Genomic DNA, 22,831 nt, shown 5'->3' on the forward strand with positions numbered 1-22,831 from the left:
TAGAGAGGGCAACCGACCAGCCGATTTTCTGGCAGGTAGGGGGTACAGACCCCTGCCATCACTTTCTTTGATGTAGATTCAGCGCCTCGGTATTTGAAGTCGCTCGTGAGGATGGACCAATTGGACTATCCGAACTTCAGATTCAGATATCGAGATGGATGACTTCTACACTTGGCTCGTGGTTTTGATTTATGGTTTTTATTTTTTCCTTTGGAGATGGCCAACCCTTGGTCACCATCCTTGTATTTATTTTCTTGTTATGTTAGTTTTATCGTTTGTTAGATGGTTAGTAACGGGTCTGTGGGGATACCACTATAGCTTTGTTAGCTCTTATGATTTGTATCTCCTGTGCGGACCGAGTCACTTTTGGACTTGGTTGATGTATGTTTCTTTTGTGATTTTTGATATAGATAGGTTGGGGGTCTGCCTTAACCCTCCACCGTGATGGTGTTTGTGAAAAAAAAAAGAATTATGATAATAGAGCAGATTGCAATTTACATGTAACATTAAACCGTGAACCTGCTCCACAGTTATCTTTGCACTATCACGAGTAATCTTGTTAAGTTGAGATTCTTGCTGAAAAATAGCAAATCCACAATCAGCAATAAATGGAAGTAGATGAAAAGGAGTTTGGTTGCAGTAAAACATTTTTCTCTTTGTGCTTCCTATATTTGATCAAGTAAATGCGCATGCATTTAACAACGCAATTAAAAAGTAAATACAAGTATCTTCTGAAGAAATTAATCTTGGAAAGATAACAGAATTGGATCAGTGTTAATGATCAAGCAAGAGCTGCAATTTTTGGAAGTGCTAAAGAGCTCCATGGCAAATGGATCAGAAAGGAAATGGAAAAATGACTCAAAATAATTACATCAAGATATCACATGATAATGGTAAAAACTTGGCCCTTGGATGCATCTTCTTTTTAGTTGACAGCTATAGAATAACCTCATACTGCCATACCAGTTGGCAATTCTTAGTTATGAAATACACAAAGTAACACGTTTGCTGAAAAAGGGTGAAAGTGTATCATGTGAAAACTAGGATTGGAAGTGTGTTTTAATAAGTGAAAAGAAAATTACTTAAAACATATATTCAGATACTGGGATTATGCCTTTTCAAAACTATATATTCAGATTCTGGGAAACTGTTGATGTGTTACAAAAGAAAAAGTAAAATGGATCTCGCATTCTTGTGTTTGAGAACTTAAAAAACTTCAAAGACACCGAATGACAAACAAATGAAAATCGATAACTTCATGGAGTTTGTGAAAGATAATAACTTCTGGTGCATATGCATAAGCTAATAGGGCAAGAAAACACAAACTCAAAGTCTCAAACTGAGGCCAAGTAATTCTAGGAGAAAAGGTAAAATGTTGACAGACCTCTTTCTTCCTTTGAGGTGCTATTACCAAAGACCCAAAGCCTGAATGAGCAATTTGAGTTTCAGCTTGCTCACTTTTCTCAGCTGCAGAAATCAGAGTCTTACCTTAGTACTATAGCACCAAAGAATAACATCTACTATCTGAACCCCATGCTGGCTAGAAACTCAGCTTCTTTATGCCATTAACATAATGGAGCCAAGAAATAATAACATTAGCATGGCAGCAGTAATTACCTAAATCTGATATCTGACCAACAACAAAGTCTGCATTACCCAGCCAAAGTGAAGAAGAAAGGGTGTTCACCCAATACTTGTTCCACAACAGATCCAATAGATGAGAATCAAGCGAGGACTTGAAAGACGTGATGTCTAACGAGTAATACTGCACAATTAAGAAAATTAAAAAATTCAGAAAATTATACATACTACGGAGTATATACAAATAGTCATTTAAATACTTAAATATCATGGGGGTGATCACCTGCTTACAGTGCACACCAAAGTCTTCAATTTTGTTCAGAGGGATGGTCTGATACTTAGAGACTTGCTCGTCTGCAGGTTTGTAACCTTCGGTGTATGTTCTAAAAGCACCAATCTCCACTTTCCCAGCAGAAACTGTCCTTGTTGGATCAATAACAACGGCTAGGAATGGCTCCTGGTATTGCTGGTTTAGCATTTGTGTGGAAACATCTATACCAGAAAGCCAGCAGCCATAACCAGGATGGGAGTGGTACCACCCAACTACATTCTCTAATCGACCCGCCTTCATCCATAAGTTCAAAGTTGATTACATTATCACATAATACAATAGAATCAAAGCACTGACGATAATTAGTTTGAGCAATAAATTTAAATGTCTACATATCCGTAAATGTGCTATGTATGCTTAGCTTTTGCGAAACAACCCTCCCCCTAGAGAAAACAGCAAATGTCTACATATTTCACACTAAAAAACCTAATTTCTGTTATGATCATATCCAAAATCCTCCAAAAACAAAATCAGATACAAGGTTCAGGAAAATACTGCTGCACTCGCAATGATTGAACAATTGGACTTTCAGATAGTCAAAAAAACAAAAACAGCCAATAAAAGAAACTTCTGCAACAATGCCATAAAAATAGTGCCGATTATCAACAAAACTACTGCAAATTATACTCTCACACATATATTCTATAACATCCTCTCCAACTTCTCAGATATAAAGTCATATTTTGCATCTTCTCCCGGTTACAAATACAGAATAGATTCAAACATAAGTGAGAGAAAAGTTTGAAATTACCCGTTGGTTGGTTTGCGAATAATCAACCATGTACTCATAGGCATCGGCCTGCGCATTAACCCTAGTTTCGGTGCCCTCAACGGGGAGGGCAAAGGCATCCATTACGATTATAGTGTCGCCGTCGGTTTTCCCCTGCATGAGTCCCATGACCTCGATGGTGCCGCCGGAGCGAGCGTGCACCACCATCTTGAGCAGCGCGAGGGCGGATACCTTGACGCGCTTGAAGTAGTTCGGGTCATTCGCCCAGGGCTTCTCCTGCTGGCACTTGGCCTGGGCCGCCTCGTCGTAGAAGAAAATGGCGTCGGAGGAATCGAAGGCGGCGGTGGTTGCGACAATGTTGTTTGTTACGATTTTACGTCGCAACCTCCCTATCTTAACTCAACTCCACCGAGATTCCGCGATAAGACGCAATCACAACACTTGAATGATCAATGAAAAGATGATTATATTGATACGAATTGATAAAATGTCTACAATCGTAATGAACACACAAAGAGAAGCTCCAGATCCACGATCTGAGCTGATTAACTCTCAACTAAGCAACTTCAACGATAGATCAAAAACAAAGTAACTATGGCTATTTATAGTTCGCATCTTAGCTCGCCTCGATCATCTTCCACGTCGGATTGTTATACACGTCATAGCTCTGCTCCTATTGGTTGATCTATTGCTCTTAACTAACTCAACTAACTCCTGCCACGTCACTGAGATCACATGTATGTTAATACACACGCCCACGTTGCATGCATGTATGTTGTTGATGTTAATATGAATGCAACAATACTCCCCTCTTAAGGTTCCTTGTCCGCAAGGAACCAAGGAAATCTTGCTTTAATGACGTCCGCGAACTCCCAAGAAGCATCAGCTGGTGATCTCCCTTCCCAATGAATAAGCCACTTAGTAGCCGCTTGGTTCTGCCGTTTAACCATCTTCCTATCGAGCACAGCCTGTGGAATAGCATCATTAATATGAGAAACATTAGGTAGATCAATAATAGGACCTGTTGGTGGAGAAGCTGGCTTCAAAAGGACACATGAAACACATTGTGGATCGTAGCTGAAGCGGGCAGATTAAGCTTATAAGCTACTACTCCAATTCTGTCTGCAATTTGATAAGGACCGAAATACTTAGGCTCGAACTTATGGTGTTTCCCTCGCACTGATCTCTGCCTATACTCCCTTAATTTCAACCAAACCCATTCCCCCACATCAAACTCTCTATCAACTCGATGCTGATCAGCTTGTTTTTTCATTCTATCAGCAGCTTTTTGTACATTTCTTTTAAGTATGCTCAGCATTTCCTCTCGGTCCCTTAATGCCCGATCTACTGCTTCAACATTAGAGTCACCCGGCAGATAAGGAACATGTAAAGGAGGTTCAAACCCATATAGAGCTTCAAAAGGAGTCATTTGGATACTAGAATGATATGTAGTGTTGTACCAATACTCAGACAATCCTAACCAATGGACCCAAGTATGTGGTTTCTCACCCATAGCACATCTCAAATAGCATTGTAAACTCCTATTGACTATCTCAGTCTGTCCATCAGTCTCTGGATGGTAAGCAGTGGAATATAGCAACTCCACTCCAAGTAATTTCATGAATTCTTTCCAGAAATTTCCCACGAAGATGGCTCCCCTGTCACTTACAATTTTAATGGGCATCCCATGTAATTTAAAAACAGAATCAAGGAATACCTCAGCCACCTTCTTTGCTGTAAAAGGATGTGAGAGAGCCATAAAGTGTGCATACTTACTCAATCGATCCACCACCACAAATATAGTATCAAAACCCTGTGAACTTGGCAATGCTTCAATGAAATCCATAGAGAGATCTGTGAAAAGTGCAGTAGGAACTGGAAGAGGTTGTAATAGTCCAGATGGAACTGAGTTACTTGGCTTGTATCTCTGGCAAGTAACACATAATCGAACAAATTCTCTGACATCCTTTCTCAATTTTGGCCAATATAAGAGAGCAGATATCCTCTTGTAAGTACCCAATACTCCTGAGTGACCAGCTAAAGCAGTTCCATGAAAAGTAGACAAGATTTGAGCCTTTAAAATCACATCATTTCCCACCACTAACCTGCCTTTCCTTCTCAGTTCATCTTTATTCCAACTGAACTTTGGGTGAGAATCCTTGTCTTGTTGTTTTTCCTGAAGAATCTTTTGTATCAAAGGATCTTGTTTCCATGAATCCTTGATTTTTGCAATCAACTCAAGAGGAATCACAAAAGAAGTCAAGGTATAAGTCATTACTTCTGGAACTCTGGAAAGAGCATCAGCCACTGAATTATCACAGCCTTTCTTGTATCTGATTTCATAGTCAAAGTGCATTAGCTTAGTCATCCAAGCTTGCTGCGTAGGAGTAGTTAATTTCTGATCTGATGATCAGTTAGAATGATGAATTTTTTACTCTGCAAATAGTGATACCATTTCTTCACAGCCATCAAAATAGCTAGCAGCTCTTTTTCATACACTGATAGAGCCTGATATTTGGGAGAGAGGGATTTACTGATGAAGGCTATGGGATGCTTGTCTTGCATTAGCACAGCTCCAATTCCAAACCCTGAAGCATCAGTTTCTACTACAAACTCCTTGCTAAAATCTGGTAGAGCCAACACAGGGGTTGTAGTCATAGCTGCTTTGAGTTTATCAAAAGCTTCTTGTGCTTCTCCAGTCCATTTGAACACATTACCCTTAATCACTTCTATCAGAGGCCTTGCTATCACCCCATAATTTTGCACAAATCTCCTGTAATAACCAGTCAAGCCCAAGAAACTTCTCACTTGTTTCACAGATTTAGGCTGAGGCACATTTCTCACTGCTTCTATTTTGCCCTCATCAGTTGAGACTCCAGCTTCAGAGATAACATGGCCAAGATATTCTACTTTTTTACACCCAAAAGTACACTTACTTCTTTTTGCTAATAAGTTGTGCTCCCTCATCAATTCCATAACAACTCTCAAATGTTGCTCATGGGTTGCTTGACTACAGCTATATATCAAGATGTCATCAAAAAATACCAATATAAATTTCCTCAAATAATTTTTGAAAATAGTGTTCATTAGATTCTGAAATGTTGCAGGTGCATTTGTTAAGCCAAATGGCTTAACTAGGAACTCATAATGCCCTGAATGAGTCTTAAAAGCAGTCTTATGAATATCCTCTGGCTTCATCCTCACTTGCCAATAGCCAGACCTCAAATCGATTTTAGAAAACCAAGCTGCCTCTCCTAGCTCATCCAACAGTTCCTCAATCACAGGTATGGGGTATTTATCTTTGACAGTGATGGCATTTAAGGCTCTATAGTCCACACATTCTCCACGTAGAGTCTTTTTTCTTTACCAACACAATTGAGCTTGCAAAAGAACTCTCACTATGCCTAATAACCCCAGCCTTAAGCATCTCCTCAATCATTGTCTCAATGACATTTTTCTGATGTGCTGCATATTTATAGGGTCTCATATTCACTGCTTCAGCTCCCTCTTTCAGTACAATCTTATGATCTTGCTCTCTTTGTGGTGGTAGTGTTTTTGGCTCCTCAAATACTTCAGCAAATTCTCCCAGAATCAACTTAAGATTAGGCCAAATTTCCTCAACACTAATTTCATAACAGTAGTCTGTTTCAACTTCCATAGCAGGCATGCACTGATTCAATTTCCTCTGATTTACATCCTCTTCTTCTGGATTCATGATGTGTAGAAAATTCAACTGCTCAGCCTTTGGTATCCACCTCTCACCTTGCAATTTCACTTCTTCTCCATGGAAATTGAAGATCATACTGAGATTATTAAAGTTCCATTTGATTTCACCCAAGGTAGACAACCATTCTCCACCCAAGATAAGATCATAAGTTTCCAGAGGAATAAGATAAACCTCTGCATGAAATCTGGACCCTTGCATCTCCCACTCTAATTTGCTACACTTTTGAGTACATTGCAAAATCTGTCCATTGGCTACTTCCACAGCCTTTGAGTTAACAGGAAGTAACTTACAGCTAATTCTTTTAGCCATTTTAGCACTCAGAAAATTATGAGTACTGCCAGTATCTATTAGAATCCTTAAGATCCTCTTCAGACATTTCCCTCTAATCCTCATTATTTGAGGTCCATCCTTACCCCAAACCGCATGTAATGAAAGCTGTAATTCAGACTTTTCATCTTCAATTTCTTCATCTGTTTCCTCTTGTTCTTCCATACGTTCTACTTCACCCACATCCAATAGCTGCACAACATATGATTTCCTTTTGCTACACTGATGATTTGGAGTAAACTTTTCAGTGCACCAAAAACATTCATTCCTTGCTCTTTTTTCATCCATTTCTTTAGGAGTTAAGTTGGTACTAGCTCTAACCCCTCCAATTCTGTTACTCTCCTTGTTTTCTCCATTCCAATTATTCATAGTTCCCACTTTATTATTAGTAGCAGTCACTGACATTGGTCTGCTACTCGAATAATAGCTGCTACTTAGTGCTCTGATTTCCCTTGGCCTTAACTCCTAAGGCTCTAACAGTAAGTTCTTGCAACTTAGCTAAGGAGTAAGCTTCAGCTAAGGTCTTAGGTCGAAACATACGCACATGCATTTGTAATTCATCAATCAATCCGGACAAAAAGAAACTTAAAGCTTGATCTTCTCTAATTCCAGCTCTAGGATATAATTCATTAAAAATGTCCATAGTCTTGTAGCGTACCTTTTCGTTTGAGGTTCCTGAGATCAGCCAAAGGATCCTCGTACGCATGAGCACCAAAACGAGCTGCTAGAGATGAGCTATAGCACGGCCAATCAGCATAGGCCATATCTCCATGTAAGCTCTCAAAGCCTCTATGCCACTGCAATGCTTTCCCTTCTAGATGAATCGTAGCCACTCTAACCCTCTCCTCATCCGGTACCTTAGCCACTTGGAAAAAATACTCAGCTCTCATCATCCATCCTTCAAAACCGTCACCATCAAACTTAGGAAACTCATATCGCGTCGATCTTCCCCAATCGGATCCATTTTCATACCGATTTCCCTTGCTACTGCCTTCACCGGTTTCCATTTCCTGATTCTTCTGATTTTGCAGGTTAATTGCTGCAATTGATTGCATCAACTCTCTAATGTCGTTTTTATGCTCCTCTCGCATCTCATGCATTTTATGCTCCATCATCTCTAGCATTTTCTTCTCCATTTCTGCGCCTCGAGTCACCGTTCCTACGTCCGGAGATCGATTGCTCTGATACCAATTGTTACGATTTTACGTCGCAACCTCCCTATCTTAACTCAACTCCACCGAGATTCCGCGATAAGACGCAATCACAACACTTGAATGATCAATGAAAGGATGATTATATTGATACGAATTGATAAAATGTCTACAATCGTAATGAACACACAAAGAGAAGCTCCAGATCCACGATCTGAGCTGATTAACTCTCAACTAAGCAACTTCAACGATAGATCAAAAACAAAGTAACTATGGCTATTTACAGTTCGCATCTTAGCTCGCCTCGATCATCTTCCACGTCGGATTGTTATACACGTCATAGCTCTGCTCCTATTGGTCGATCAATTGCTCTTAACTAACTCAACTAACTCCTGCCACGTCACTGAGATCACATGTATGTTAATACACACGCCCACGTTGCATGCAAGTATGTTGTTGATGTTAATATGCATGCAACATTGTTCTCCAATTCCCACGTTTGGCGAGCAATGGTGGCGTATGGAAGGGGATCCATTGTTGTGAGTAGAGAAAGAGAATCGGAACAGAGCTAAAACCCTCCGACGGTGGAAGAAAGGGGTTATTTTCGTGGGGGAAAAGACAAACGGAGATCATAAACTGAAAATTCAATTAGTATAAATATAGAGTAAAAATCACTTTGAATGAAATCAGGGGATTTAGTTATTCTATGTAATATCCTAATCTTTTACAAGTTTTTACAAGTTTAGAGTTAGAAGTTTAGAGTTACTATTAGATTTTTGTTTAGTGGTTTTATATATGTTTTATTAGGGATAAAAGAAATAGAGATAGGAAAATAGAATTAATGAGAGAATTAGAAAAAGAAAAAGAGAAAGAAAAAGTTTTGAAAGTGATGAGTAAGTTAAGGAAGAAAAAAACGTGTCTTATGGAAGGAAATTAGGGGGAAAAATAAGGAAAAAGAAAATAGAAATTAAAAAAAAATGATCTCATCCTTCTACTCTCTCGTTCACGCTCCCTCTCTCCATGCCGAGTTCTCCATCTCTGTAAAGATTTTCAATAGCCCTCTACTCCCTCCGATCAGCCACCGCAACTCCTCTGGCCGCTCCATCATGAAACATGTAAAACACTCCATTAATCCAAGCTCTCAATTCCCCTTCTTCCCCTCAATTTTGGAGCTTAGGTTGCAAACTCACCTCCACTAATCTTTGGAAAATAGTAAAATTAGAGGTTAGATTCCTCCATAACCTCCTCAATCATGTTTCTGAGTATAGTAGTGATGTTAATTTGATGTGATTTTTCTTGTTTGGTCGAAAATTAGGGTTCTTGATTTGGGGATTTCAATTGTTGGAGATGAATCATAATTGGACTAAAACCATGTAATTTTGTTGTTGAACATGAAGTGTTTGGAGAAATTACCCAATGACACACAAATAGAAAATAGCTTGTATGTGGTTGTTCTGATGCTGCTGTACTGATCAGTTTCGGCCACCTTAACATACTAGAATTTATATTCTAAAATTTTTAATGCATACTATCAGGTCTTGTGAAGATGTCTGCAAAATTTCAGAGCATTTCATCAACGTTTGCTATTTTTAAAAATTCATGCTAAACAGTCGCCAGAATCTGTCACAAACTGACAGGCTGTAGTAAAACGTTGATAACTCCCTAATCCCTTGGAATTTTGAGGAAAACCTTTTTTGTAATTAAAGTAGATACCTAGAGGTTTATTTTGGTGTAGGGCTCGACCCTTAGTTATCTCGGAGCTAAGTCAGTTTATTATATGAAGATGATGTAATGCAGTCAATATTTTCTAAAGCTTTAAAAGTTGAGAATAAAGGTTTTTATGCTAAAAGAGAGATAGATAGATGGTGATATTTTGGCTTCCATATTTGTGCTTTAAGTGTTTATTTATAATTTGTATATGTGATTATTTGAAAAATTAGGTGAACCGAGTGCAAACACAAGCGATAAAGGGAAAAGGGCACCTCCATGGTTGACTAAGCAAGTAATATCGTTTTTTTGACGTGTACATGTAGTGTACGCGTGTTCTAGAATTTAATTCCTTTAACTTCGATAAATATTACTACTTGTTTGTGTGATTCGTATGCTTATGCCATAGAACTTAAAAATAATTGTGTGGATTGTAGACTTCAAGGTAAAGTGACAGAAAAGGTGATATTGAAATTGTTGTTTGGTATTTCTTATGAAATGCAAAGTGATTTAAATAGTTATATGTGTTGAATAATGTGAAAGTTGATATGAAATAGTTGCATTATGCCCCATTGCTTGAGTGAATCACAGGGTATAGTTGCCATGCCATAGGACAGCAGTACTGCACACATGTTGATCACTCGTCTTCTGGATAAATCACTCGTCTTCTGGATAACCGAAGCGATGGTCTATATGATATATCGATAGTTGAAATGTACCCTATATGGGTAATATATGACGGTTGCGTTGCATAAGCCATATGAAAGATTACAGTGTCCGATACGGACTTACATGATAGACGCCCTCATCGGGCTACAGATAGTGTCCGTGTACCCGTGTCCATCACTAAGCATAACTCGGGGCTCTATTTTTGAAATAATATGGTTGTGTTTTGAATTTTTTAAACAGTTATATTTTCCTCAGGTAAAGTTATGTTGTATTGTGTTATATAGTTCTGATTGATAGGTGATAGATGGTTATTGTTGATAGTATTACATGATTAATATTATTGTGATGTTGTACTGTTTGTAAATGATATAGGTGATTCCTTTAAATGATTCAAACTGTTATGAATGCTTATACTGGGTGACATTGTTTTGAACTTGTATATTGATGCCAATATAAATTGAATGTGTTGTACGACATTCCAGGTAATAAAGTGTTTACTTGTGATATTAATATAGATTGAAGTTTTAGAGGTTTTATTCTGGAATGCGATTACACTACGAGCTTTTAGAAGCTCACCCCCCTTTTCTTCTCCCTCTTGCAGAGTATAGAAGCGAGTGAACTCGCTAGTTGGCAGCAGCACGTGTCAAGTCACCACCTCCCTTTTTGCTGGTACAGTCGGAGTTTACACGTGGCATGCTTAGGTTATCTTTTGTTGTAAATAGTTGGGTTACAAATGTAAGGTTATAACCTTCTTTTTGCTAGTGGAGTTGTATGTATATCTATCTAAACAGGTTAATGTTATTTTGTTATGTATAGTACTCCCTCCGTTCCATGTTAATAGAGTCATTTTACCATTATTGGAAGTTCCAAGTTAATTGAGTCATTTCTATATTTGGTAAAAAGTAACCCACTCTCTTACTTTATTCTCTCTACATCTCTCTTACTTTATTCTCTCTTACTTTATTCACCAATCACTTAACACACTATTCTTAAACTCCGTGCCGAAAAGAAACGCCTCTATTAACAAGGAACGGAGGGAGTAGTAAATAGTTGTGTTATCAGGTTTAGTTTCTTTTATGATAGTGTTGTATGTTGAGTGTTTGCAAAATGAAAAAAAATAGGCAGGTTTTGTTTATCGATCGTACCGAAAAGTAACATCACTTATTTAGTTAAAACTAACCGAGTAAGGGGTGTTACATTCCAAATAACCAGAAAATGAATTATCATAATCAGGTTATGGTAATTTACTTAAGGGGCACTTACTTTATTTAAGGGAGTATTTTGGAAACAATGTAAAACCCTACACAATTCTTTTATGAGTAAAGGCCAAAATTGGTCATGGTCATTTTACGATTTTAGTCCTAAACTTTATCTTTTCGATTTTTTGGTCCTGCACATTTCAAATCGGATCACAATTGGTCATCCGTCAATAGTTCCGTTACTTTTATAACAATCAACGGATTTAACCTAATTTTGACCAAATTAGACTTTTAATTCTGGTTTCTAAGTCTCTAATTAATTCCCTAATTATTTTAGCAAATATTCATTTAAAATAAGATATAAATAAGTAATATGAAAAATTTAAATGAAATAGAGATCTTATAGCTAATCGATCTCAACCACCTCAAATAGAGATATCAAATATTCATTTTGAACATGTCTATTTCTTTCTCAATCGGAATCGCCTTTCCGAATTTCGCTGAACGTTGACCGTCAGAATCGCCTTTCGATCTTCGCCGATGATGAACAGTTGGCGATGCTCCTTCGTGAGTTTGTAAACGACTGAATAAATTCGCTTTCGAACTGTGTAATAGGGAAAATTGATGGATCGATTAGCTATAAGATCTCTGCGATGACGGAGAAGTCGGGGTGGTTGAGGTGATGGCGGTGGAGGATGAATCATCTAGGGTTTTTAAATTTGGTTTCGGTGATTTAGAGCACGAATTTGGAGTTCTCTGTGAATATTTGCTATTTAAAATGAATCATTGAGAGAGAAATAGATCTCTATTTCATTTTAATTTTTTATATTATTTATTTATATCTGATTTTAAATGAATATTTGCTAAAATAATTGGGGAATTAATTAGTGACTTAAAAATCAGAATTAAAAGTCTAATTTGATCAAAATTGGGTTAAACCCGTTGACTGTTATAAAATTAACGGAACTATTGACGGAGGACCAATTGTGATCCGATATGGTAATATGAAATATGAGGATGTAATTATTACTAACAAAAATAAAAAAGAAGGTAAAAAGTGATGAACAGAATGTTTAGCTGAATAGAAGGTGTTCGACATATCACAACATATACAATCCTTCTATTCGGCTAAATACTCTCAACAAACAATCCTTCTCCTTCTCCACCTCCCGACGTCGTATACTTACCTCTTACCCTGCTTCTTCTATAGTATTTACTTGCATTCCTTCCTACCAAATGAACTAGTCTGACAACCACTCGTCGGAGTTGGGACTTCCACGTGAGATTCGCTCAAAAACTGACAATTACCTTCGATAAGGTTGATATTCACATTTGGACTACATGGCATGTGGTTTTCCATTTGATCGTTGTACTCAGTTACGACAAACTGCAAAATGGAATCAAGGTTTGTTTGGAGCAGAAATCACATATGTGCTAACTTGGTTTGGGTACAAGAATGAGAGGAACGGAAGACTAATACATCAATTTACCTGACGTGTGATGATAACAAACCATGTGCACTCTCTCCTCCGACAAATCTCACCACCTTACTCAACTGCAGATCTGCAAAAGAAAGATTCAATGAAGCTGGGACATTTAATTTGCATACAAATCTCTTTCTATCATGTACAAAACCACTGACATGCAAATTGATGGTCATTACTGAAGGAGAACAGATGAGGACAGCCCAATTACCAGAATTTGGCTCATCAGCATGGTTGGGACTCGGCAAGGGAATGAGCTTAGGCGCAGAACATTCTGGAACCTTGGGAGACAATTAACGTCGTAAATACAGATGTTTCAGAGTTCCATCAAAATTCCCTATGGCAAGGTGTATTGTTCCGCAAGCTCAACAGATGTATCAACAACTTACTACAACCACCTTAAAGGGGAAAATGAGCAATATCCCAAGTACCTTGTTAACAGAAACACAAGTATGTGGATTGGATGACAGTGCTTCACTAGCCTTACTGCATTGCCTTGACTTTAGATCTAAAAGAACCAAAAAGTCATATAATTCAGTTTGTTCATATATATATACACGTATAGGCGTACTCCACTACCTAAAAATATTACCGACTGATAATTTCTCTTGTGTACGATGCATTAAGTTAAGTTCATGGCTACCTGTATTTATGTTATGGAACAACCAACCTGCTATACAGCTGATTCCTGCATCTACCAAGTCATCTTGATTATGTATCCTTAAAGACTGTGGCTCAGTCAATCCCTCTCCCACTGCAAATGCTTCAGCAGATCCTATTTTGATTTGTGCAGCTGCGAAGTGCGATGGATCAGGTTTAGTTGACGGACTGCAGACCGTATCTTCTTCTGCCCTTGAGTGCACTCTTTGTAGTTCTTCCTGAGTACTCCATGATCCAGAGGCAAAAAGCCTCCGGTTCTACACATCCCAGACGGACACCAACATAATGATGGTGAACAACAATGAGAGCAGAACACAACAAAAAATCCGGCTTGCAAAAAAACAAAAGAATGACAAGATGCAAAATAATCTTGAAACTTGAAAGATTGTAAAACTCAAAGAGGAAGCAAAGAAAAATAATCTTATCTGAGTACACAACAGGCAACTATTACTGACCAAATAAAAAGAAAAAACAAAACCATTGATGCAAAATGGTCAAACACAGTTATTCTCCATTAATCTTATCAACAAGAAAGAAACAATAAGAGGAAGGAGAAGAATCACCAACATGTTCAGTCATTGTTGAATTAAGGTTGGAGGACCCCTGTGCCAATTCTCTCACTGAACCCAGCCCTGCTTTCTTCTCTTGAAACCATTTCTTAGCTTGCTGAACAGCTTCACCAAAAGATCTGCATTTTATTTTCCATAAATATAAGAGTTATATCAATGAATGCCAAAACCACATAGGAAGAGTTTTTATACTTTTTGAGAAAGCAATACCGTGATTGAGCTTGTTACCTGGAGAGCCAACAGTAGAACTTTTGTCCCCTGCTTCGATTGACGAGTCTATAACCCATGAATTAAGAACCTCTATCAACATATCACGCTCTTCGCTAATAAAATTGAAAATGAAAGGGTAAGCTTTTTATAAGATGGCAACAGATGTGAGAGAAAGATCAACATTATCAGTGTTTAAGTAATCCATCCACAGGTAACATTTTTCCCTTGAACGCAAACTGCAACAGTAACAACAGTCAGAAGGTCCATAAACTGCATTCAAGATTCTTGTATCTATTTGTCAAATTCAGACTGTATAACAGAATTGAGACCATTTACATGTAAACGCATTAGCACAAAAACATGATAATAGCAAAAATTAAAGTTCTGAGGAGTGATGCACATTAGTATATGATTGGAGCTTTCCCTAAATTGGAAATTTCACATTGTATCTTATTAAATTTACTGAAAACAATCAACTGGCGAATTTCAAGCAATTTTACGTTTTCTTTTTTTCTGTTGGGAGCAAAATTGAGCAATTAAGCAACCACAATTTCAGATGATAATAATACCTTGAAAAGGTTTGCCTCATTATAAGCTGTTCAATCATCTTCTTGGTTTCACTCATCCACAACTTCAATTGAGGCTCTTGTCCGTGCTGCATCATCTCTGAAGAAGTCCCAATTTTCTAATATAACATGAACAAACCATCAGAACATTTGATTTCCAGCAACGCATCCATTAGAATCAATTACTGAGGTATTCTTGTTTTCTATAAAAAGCAATAAGGCAAAATAGGTGAATGTTGCCATGTTCCCTTCCCACCATACATGCACAGTGCACTAAGTGTTACATGTACAAGTGCATCACAACTTTCACCTCATTTCATACTAGTAGACAACAATTTCCTGTCATTAGGGTAATAATCAATTCAGACTCAAAACATGGATTACTGAAGTGTACATGAACTCTTTAAAATCACTCCTATAATTTTCTTTTTCTTGGGAAAGGATTTGTCTGGGACCTAGATCCTTCTACTTTTTGTGAGAATAAACTGATCAATTAATTCACAAACAAAAGACTCTCATCCTCTAACAAGAACTAGTGCGTCCTAGGCTGACTCGACATCAGTAAGGTCTGATAAATGTGCATAAAAATAAACAATAAATTACCTCGATTAATGTAATTTCTTGATTACATGGGAGCTTAGGAAAATTATCATTGACTATATCATCTTCTGTACACATAAAAAGAAAAATGAAGTAGGTGAATACTGAATAGCAAACAAAAGAAAAGAAATTTTGCGTCGCTAAAATAATGAGCAAAAGAGAATAGTATTGTGACCGAATGGAACGAAAAGGAGATGCATACATGTCAGTCCAAATGAAGGCAGGTAAAACAATGTTCATGAATTGAATATGCATGAACTAATGAAGAATAGTAACATCTGATGATTAAAGACATGATCATGCATATCGACCGAATTGATGCCTTATATTTTCTTTAAGTAATATGTTTAGGGTTATAATAAATGGATGGACAGGGCTTTAGTTTCCGGACTCCTAGTATTTTTTTATTTAGGACTCGGTAAAGCTCTGGTTAGTTGAGTTGACAGGTTTTTCTAATTGGGCATGAAGATCAGAAGGTTATCTTCATTATTGGATGCTTGGGCTACCTGATTATTAAGTATTTCATTTTCTTCCAGTTTGTCCAGATCAATTTATTTCCAATTGTTTTTATAAATTTCTTTTTTGATTTGTCTCTTGAGACTATCACATTACATTAGAAAAACCTTTTTACAAAACTTTAAGTTCTAAAACGTAAGTCAATTATGGGAAAACTAAGACAGTATGGTCTACTGTACCAAGAAAGTATCTACTAGGATATCAACAATGATCTTACTTATTTGAAGAATCAGAGATCTACAACTCGGATTTTCTAACTTCTAGGAGGAAATAAAAATTGATTCTACCTTTGTTTTGCTCCAGGAAAATACCCTTTGTTTCAACATTTATCAACAAAACTATACATCAAGTTTCTTCGGTGCTCAGACATATAATTTTTGAACAGTATCCTTTAAGCCTGCTAATGCGCCATACACACAAGATCTACAATCACCTGTCTATCTCTTGAAGTAGGCATATGTGATAATTTTACGATGGATTATTAAAACCTCTTAACCTCCTGTACCGATCATTCAAAATCATTTTGAACAATAACTGTCTTTCTTCTATAAATATGACTATCCTAGAGAAGCATAATTCGCTAAACAACACATTCATTTAACATGTTTATTATTTTATGGTTTCTTTCTGTAGCTTCTTCATTGTAGCCTAATGTTACCAAGTCTATTCTTTCAAAGAGAAATACAAGAGAGAAAATAAAAGGAATAAATAGAAGAAGACATCAAAGAGGAGTCACATAACTGAAGTAGATTTATGATTTGATCTTCTTCTTCACATAAGTTCCACCATTTCCAACACTAATCTCCTACCTAACATCTCATATTTGCTATTTCGCTTTTGCAATTCTATGTGTGGATGAAATCTCCTTTAGTCTAAGAAACTACTATTTCGATCAAATCAAACAAGGTAAGTTCAAATTATGACAAGGAGTACAATATCATGCAATTTTTACTCGACATTCTACACCAACTGCCACTTCTACCAATCTAACAACTACATCATGAGCAATTCAACTTCGATCCAACCAGTATTATCACAGAGAAGTTATGCGCAACGAAAGCATATATATACATTACGTTACGCACATTTTGTTGAAAAATGAGATACAAACTTGCTGGGCGAAAATTACACAGAAAATAAAGGAAAATTACACGGAAAATAACTAACAAATTGCACGGAAAACTTGTGGAAAATGAGATACAAACTTACCAGCGACCATCTTCACATTCACGCCAAGGTTCAAGGCTCTCTTGATGGTTTCTGCGCTATCGTGCCTAGGTGGATCGAACAAAGGCAAAAGGCCAACGAGCTGCCACGGCCCTCCAAGACTCTCCTTTGACTTCTCAGGAACTTCCTGCAGATGACGACAAAAAGGCAGCACGAATGTAAACAATTGTACATATCAGAAAAGGATAGTGCAACTTTGGAGATATGTTAAAATACCTGTCTAGCTACTCCTAAGGAACGAAGCCCACGTTCAGCAAACTTATCTATAACAACATGAACTTTCTTCCTCACATCTTCCGTGCTATGACAAAGTTGCAATATCTACAGAGAAGGGAGGATTTGTGAGAAAGAGTCACAGCGAAAAGAAAATTATAAGGTGGGCATACCTGCTCGGGTGCACCTTTGCTCGCGCGATGCCAATTCTCATTAGAATCTATGTAAGTCAATGCAGTCCTCTTATCCAAAGGGTTGAAAGGCAGAAAATGCACCTCTCTTATACCAGCTCTCGCCTGTCGAATCGAGACAGAAACGATGATATATCTAAGGCAAATTGAACGAAAATTAATATTTTGTTCGAGTACAACATATACCTCCTTTGGATCAGCAAGCATCCCTACAATTGCAGCATCTATGGCATCCTGGTATTCAGTTCTCGAAGCCCAAGCTGCAAGCAGCATCACCTGCTCTTTGTCCAACCCCTTCACGAAAACTTCGATGAGGCTCTTGTCAACAGTCAGCTTGTTCAGAGTGAGTGTTCCTGTCTTGTCACTGCATAAAACATCCATCCCCGCCATTTCCTCTATGGCGGTCATTCATTTCGTTATGGCACCTTGTTGAGAGAGGCGGTGGGACCCGATAGCCATAGTGACAGACAACACCGTTGGCATGGCGATGGGGATCCCTCCAATTATAAACTGAGGTCCATCACAAACACAATAAATTTAAAATTGTAGCTCAATATCAGTTCTATCTTCTTCTTCCTCTCTTTTTCTCTAGTTTCAGCGTTTACAGTATAATAATCACCACCATTTCCTTCGAAGAATTTGCGTGTTTGTGTCTGTTCTGAGAAATTTTGTGTTTTGCCTCTTACATGATTCAGATACGCCATCAATTTATCGCTATCAGATTTTCATTTGCTATTACTCTCTGCTTATTTCGTGCATTTGGGATTTTGGCGTATTTGTATTTTTGAAACCAGAAAATTTTGCACCTTTGTTGTTTTGTTTAGAATTTTGAATGCAAATGAACTTGAATATTAGGAAGTAGCTGAGAGATGAGGATAAACATCTAATTCAAAATAAACAAGTTGTAAGAATGTAAGGCGGCTTAAAGATGTAAGAATGGAAGGTCAAGAAGATTGTGGCAAACCTGTCGATTGAACATTCCCTACAGTATGGTATGATAGGATATTTCTGTTTCTGTGCTTTCTTTTCTTTCTGATGGCTGCGTTCATTGCATCAAAAGTTTTGCCCTTTAGCCTCAGCTTGCTTCATTAGCTGACATCTCTCTCACTATCTCCTTATCTTGAGAAGTTCGAAAGCATTGTTCCAAATCATGAAAATTGATTTTGAGTGTTTAAATCTCAAGAAAACACCAAAAGTGAATATCCCATGTGTAACTTTAACTTGAAGGACAACCTGATTTAAGGAAAATGAGTTTATTCTAGCAGCTTTAATTTCATGACTCAGTAAATACATATCTATAGACTATAGATGTCCGTATGAATATTTAAAACATTACCAACACAGCATGTTTAGATAAAAAAAATTCCTAAGCAAAAAGTAAGTACCTATATGTTATATGTTCATCCTAAAACAAAATTTTGCAGAGAGAAGCATCCCAAACCACAACCACGTTAATCAGCCATACTAATTGCTGGAATCTTTTGAATTCCAGCATGGACCATTGCTTTCCTCAAGGCAGCAGCATGGTCCCATATCTCTGCCCCAGCATAAATGCTGGACAGCAGAACATACCGTCCACAATGTTCGGGTTGCAAGTCAAGCAACCGACGACCAATTTTATTTCCCAAATCGACATCCCCATGAACCCTACATGCACCCAAAAGAGCACCCAATACAGGGCATCAGCCTCAAAAGGCATGCTTCTCACAAACTCATATGCCTCTTTTAGAAGGCCAGCTCTGCCCAACAGATCGACCACACATCCATAATGTTCCATTGTTGGTTTAAGGGAGAAATCACGAGATATTGCTTGAAACAATTCCATGCCTAAGTCCACAAGTTTAGCCCGAGCACAAGCTGACAGGACACATACAAATGTAACTTCATTAGGACACAACCCCATGCTCTTCATCTTCTCAAACATCTCTAGAGCCTGACTTTCCCTGCCGTTTGAAGCCAATGAACATAGCATAGCATTCCACGCACATACCTTTTTCACGGACATGCCATTGAACACTTGAAAAGCATAACTTAGGCAACCCATTTTCCCATAGAACGATATCAATGTTGTTCCACTAAAAACACTCAACTCCTTCTCATTCCTAACCATGTATCCATGAATTTGCTTTCCTTGATACAACACCGACCCATCATCCGAATTCGCACATGAAGAGAGGACACTTACAAAAGTGGCCTCACCCGGCCTTAAAAAGCCACGAATTACATCCTCATCTCTCATCATTTTCGTAAAAAACTTAATTGCCTCCATAAAGCACTCATTTTGTGCATAGCCATTAATGATACTTGTCCATGAATAAACATCTCTCTTTGGCATGCTAAAGAACATCGAAATAGCCAAATCCATGTTGCCACTTTTTCCAAATGCATCAAGCATCGCATTAATTGAAACAATGCATGGTTGAGGTATTTCATCAAAGACCTTATGTGCACTCCTTATATCACCAAATTGTGAATAAAGAGAAAGAAACGATGTACGGACAAAAGGGTCACATAGCAGGCCTCTTTCAACACATTGTGCATGTAAAGAGTAACCTATTCGTGATGTACCATATGACTTTGAGAGAGAAGAAGCAACGGCCTTAAGAACAGAAGGAAAAGTGTAGCTATTAGGAGCAGCCTGATTGTGAAGCATCTCCCTGAAGAGGCTGAGGCTACTGTGGGGTCTAAAAAGGTTTAGATATGTTCTGATGAGAGTATTATATAGGAGAGTATTAAGCCATAGATCTCTGATGAGAAGGTAACCATGGGTAATTAACAAGAAATGAACTTGTTCGGCTTGTTTCGAGCACTTACTAGCGTATCCATTAAAACGCTGAAGAAGATGGAGCAAAAGTTCAGGATGTGATTGCAAATTCAACATTCAGACTTATCTAACCAGACATTGCCAGAGTTGATAATTAGACGGAACTATATAACTTAGAATCGAAAGAATCTAAGTGAACCAGGTCTCAGTTAAGATCAGCAGCAAGAGTCACCTAGCATCAGTCTCTACTCTGAATTACTAGCTATTGAACCAGAGTATTAAATTACTGAGCATTCACTTTATTAGCTATCTCTCATTCATAATTGACTTTGAGATGCATAGAAGCACGTCATCTCTCTTCTCAGAAAAGCAATTTATCCATTTCTTTCATTCAACACTTTCTTCAATCTGTCAACCTACAAACAATTCATTATCTGTTGATATACAATATCAAATGATTTTTCTATATTTCAGTTTGCTAATTATTATGTGAAATCCACTTTGTGATGAGAGTCTACTTCCTAATATTCAAGTTCATTTGCATTCAGAATTCTAAACAAAACAATAAAGGTGGAAATTTTCCAGGTTTTCAAAAATACAAACACGCCAAAATCCTATATGCACGAAATAAGCAGAGAGTAATAGCAAATGAAAATCTGATAGCGAGAAATTGATGGCGTAACTGAATCATGTAAGAAGCAAAACGCAGAATTTCTCAGAACAGACACAAACACGCAAATTCTTCGAAGGAAATGGTGGTGATTATTATACTGTAAACGCCGAAACCAGAGAAAAAGAGGAGGAAGAAGAAGATAGAACCGATATTAGGCTACAATTTTAAATTTATTGTGTTTGTGATGGGTCTCAGTTTAATAATGGGTTATTATGAAAAATCTCACTAGCCATACCTTTCTATTAGTAGAAAACTCCCTTTTTTAATTACACACAAACCTAGCAGAGTCTCATAGCTACTTTCTCAATACGAATTCCACCCATACAAAACAATTATTAGCATATTACAATTAACTGCTACTCCTACAATTCCAGCGGGATAGATTCAATAAAAAGGACCAAAAACAAGCTCAACAAATGACAGAAATTCCATTTCCAGAAGCACCAAAAAAGCCATAACATCGAACCGTATCATAATTCATACTTAATAAAGAACAATTCATTAATAGAAAACCTTGCGCTTGAGATTGTAGCAGTGCCACTCGGATTTGTAATGGAACTTTTGTTCGACGTCGTCTTCGAATTCTTTGTTGCAAGCGTTACACGTTAATCCTTACATCTCTTCTCCTGCCTCTGTTTTTTTCCGATTGCAATAAAAAAATTTGTGAAATTGAGAAAAAAATTCGACTGAAAATGTGAGTGTTTGCTTCTACAGCCGCATTCGAATTTCTGTATTTATAGTGGAATAATTTCTGTATTTGTAGTGGAATAATTTCTGTACAACTCGTATGCGCTTGCAATATTTTTCTTCTCTTTTAATGTTTGAATTTCTTATTTAGGCAATCAGAAAAGTCAGTCGAAAAATAGATTTTTGCATCCCACTCTTCAACCCACGTTAAAACCGTTCACTCCCCACTCCATAAATCTCTCCCATATCTAAACCAAATCATCTTCATCTATATTATTCACGGCACAATCATATTTCTCTTATTCATTCTCTGCAAAAAAAAAGCTTCTTTCTCTCAACTTCAATTCAAGAAATCAAGAAACCGAGAACCCAACGCGAAGGAGGGAGCCATCGATTGTTCTTTCGAAATCAGTTCAAGGTATTACTCCCTCCCAATTCCCATCGTGTTCATCATACTAGAGCATACCTTATAGTTTCGAAACATAGCACTTTGTTGCACCAGCCGAAACTGGAAATCGAGTAAATCGAAGCAACCGAATTAAGAACCGGACACAACTAAATCAAGAACGAACCTTTAATTGGAAAACGGGGCTGTTTCGGGGTGAAATCGGGGCTGCCGGAGCAGGCGCGATCTCGGCAGACAACAGCGCGGCGGCAACAACGGTACGTACCGCAACGACGGCAGGGGGTCTCCACCCTATTGACTAACGGTGGACAGCAGCTGCCGGAGACAGAAGCCGAGCGTGACAGCGACAGCGTTCGGTCTTCGACGGAGGGGCGTGAGCGCTGATTTTAGAACGAGGGAGATGGGAGTCTTTTGCTTCTTTTTGTTTGTGTGAGAAAGAGAGGGAGGGAGATGAGCTTGATGTTTTGATATGTAAATTGTAGAAGAATGGCAGAGAGAGCGTGAGATTTAGGGAGAGAGAGATGCTGGTTTGAGTTGGGTCTTTGGGAAGTAGACGTGCGGTGGCAGGGAGTATATAATGCTAATGTTTCCTTTTCTTGCTTTATCTTTTAAATGTTGGGCTATTTATTACTTTTAGTTGGGC

At 37.8% G+C, this 22,831-nt stretch overlaps 3 protein-coding genes and 1 long non-coding RNA gene across 6 annotated transcripts; 1 reads left to right on the forward strand and 3 right to left on the reverse strand.

The window, feature by feature from the left end:
- Positions 1-483: 483 nt before the first annotated feature.
- Positions 484-8,382, reverse strand: LOC121778844 (COP9 signalosome complex subunit 5a-like; the record flags this gene model as incomplete). The annotated part of the gene is made up of 6 exons (XM_042176245.1): positions 8,321-8,382; positions 2,664-3,006; positions 1,865-2,146; positions 1,618-1,765; positions 1,385-1,467; positions 484-576 (listed from the first exon to the last, which is right to left on the reverse strand). Coding segments are annotated over exons 1-6 (1,011 nt in total), but the record flags the coding sequence as incomplete, so codon positions are not given.
- Positions 8,383-8,792: 410 nt separating this feature from the next.
- On the forward strand, positions 8,793-11,080 carry LOC121778138. Its single transcript, XR_006045622.1, has 2 exons — positions 8,793-9,071; positions 10,825-11,080. It is a non-coding gene; the product is annotated as an uncharacterized LOC121778138 (long non-coding RNA).
- Positions 11,081-12,912: 1,832 nt separating this feature from the next.
- LOC121779780 (plasma membrane ATPase-like) lies at positions 12,913-22,754 on the reverse strand. 3 transcript variants are annotated; one of them, XM_042177196.1, is made up of 14 exons: positions 22,355-22,754; positions 21,609-21,727; positions 18,623-18,891; positions 17,845-18,168; positions 17,641-17,763; positions 17,471-17,575; positions 17,237-17,381; positions 15,515-15,579; positions 14,915-15,030; positions 14,364-14,458; positions 14,134-14,254; positions 13,338-13,823; positions 13,118-13,243; positions 12,913-12,985 (listed from the first exon to the last, which is right to left on the reverse strand). In XM_042177196.1, exons 4-11 carry the CDS (start codon positions 18,064-18,066, stop codon positions 14,184-14,186), a joined length of 942 nt encoding a protein of 313 aa, XP_042033130.1. In that variant the 5' UTR covers positions 18,067-18,168; positions 18,623-18,891; positions 21,609-21,727; positions 22,355-22,754; the 3' UTR covers positions 12,913-12,985; positions 13,118-13,243; positions 13,338-13,823; positions 14,134-14,183. The 3 variants fall into 3 exon arrangements, with proteins under 3 accessions (XP_042033130.1, XP_042033131.1, XP_042033132.1); XM_042177197.1 differs by lacking the exon at positions 18,623-18,891; XM_042177198.1 differs by lacking the exons at positions 18,623-18,891; positions 21,609-21,727.
- Positions 19,169-20,311, reverse strand: LOC121779081 (putative pentatricopeptide repeat-containing protein At1g10330). Its single transcript, XM_042176424.1, has one exon. The coding sequence runs from the start codon at positions 20,309-20,311 to the stop codon at positions 19,169-19,171; it is 1,143 nt and encodes a 380-aa protein (XP_042032358.1).
- Positions 22,755-22,831: the final 77 nt, after the last annotated feature.

This window comes from Salvia splendens, chromosome 19 (assembly GCF_004379255.2).
Source record: "Salvia splendens isolate huo1 chromosome 19, SspV2, whole genome shotgun sequence".
Classification (NCBI taxonomy): Eukaryota; Viridiplantae; Streptophyta; class Magnoliopsida; order Lamiales; family Lamiaceae; genus Salvia; species Salvia splendens.

Bases quoted from the DNA above. Each gene is read 5' to 3' on its own strand.
- LOC121779780 (XM_042177198.1), bottom strand. From the start codon at position 18,066: ATGACCGCCATAGAGGAAATGGCGGGGATGGATGTTTTATGCAGTGAC. The intron at 17,576-17,640 runs GTATGCCCACCT...CCTTCTCTGTAG, and splicing joins GCAAAGGTGCACCCGAGCAG to ATATTGCAACTTTGTCATAG. The intron at 14,255-14,363 runs GTAACAAGCTCA...AATAAAATGCAG, and splicing joins TTCTACTGTTGGCTCTCCAG to ATCTTTTGGTGAAGCTGTTC.
- LOC121779081 (XM_042176424.1), bottom strand. From the start codon at position 20,311: ATGCTTCACAATCAGGCTGCTCCTAATAGCTACACTTTTCCTTCTGTT.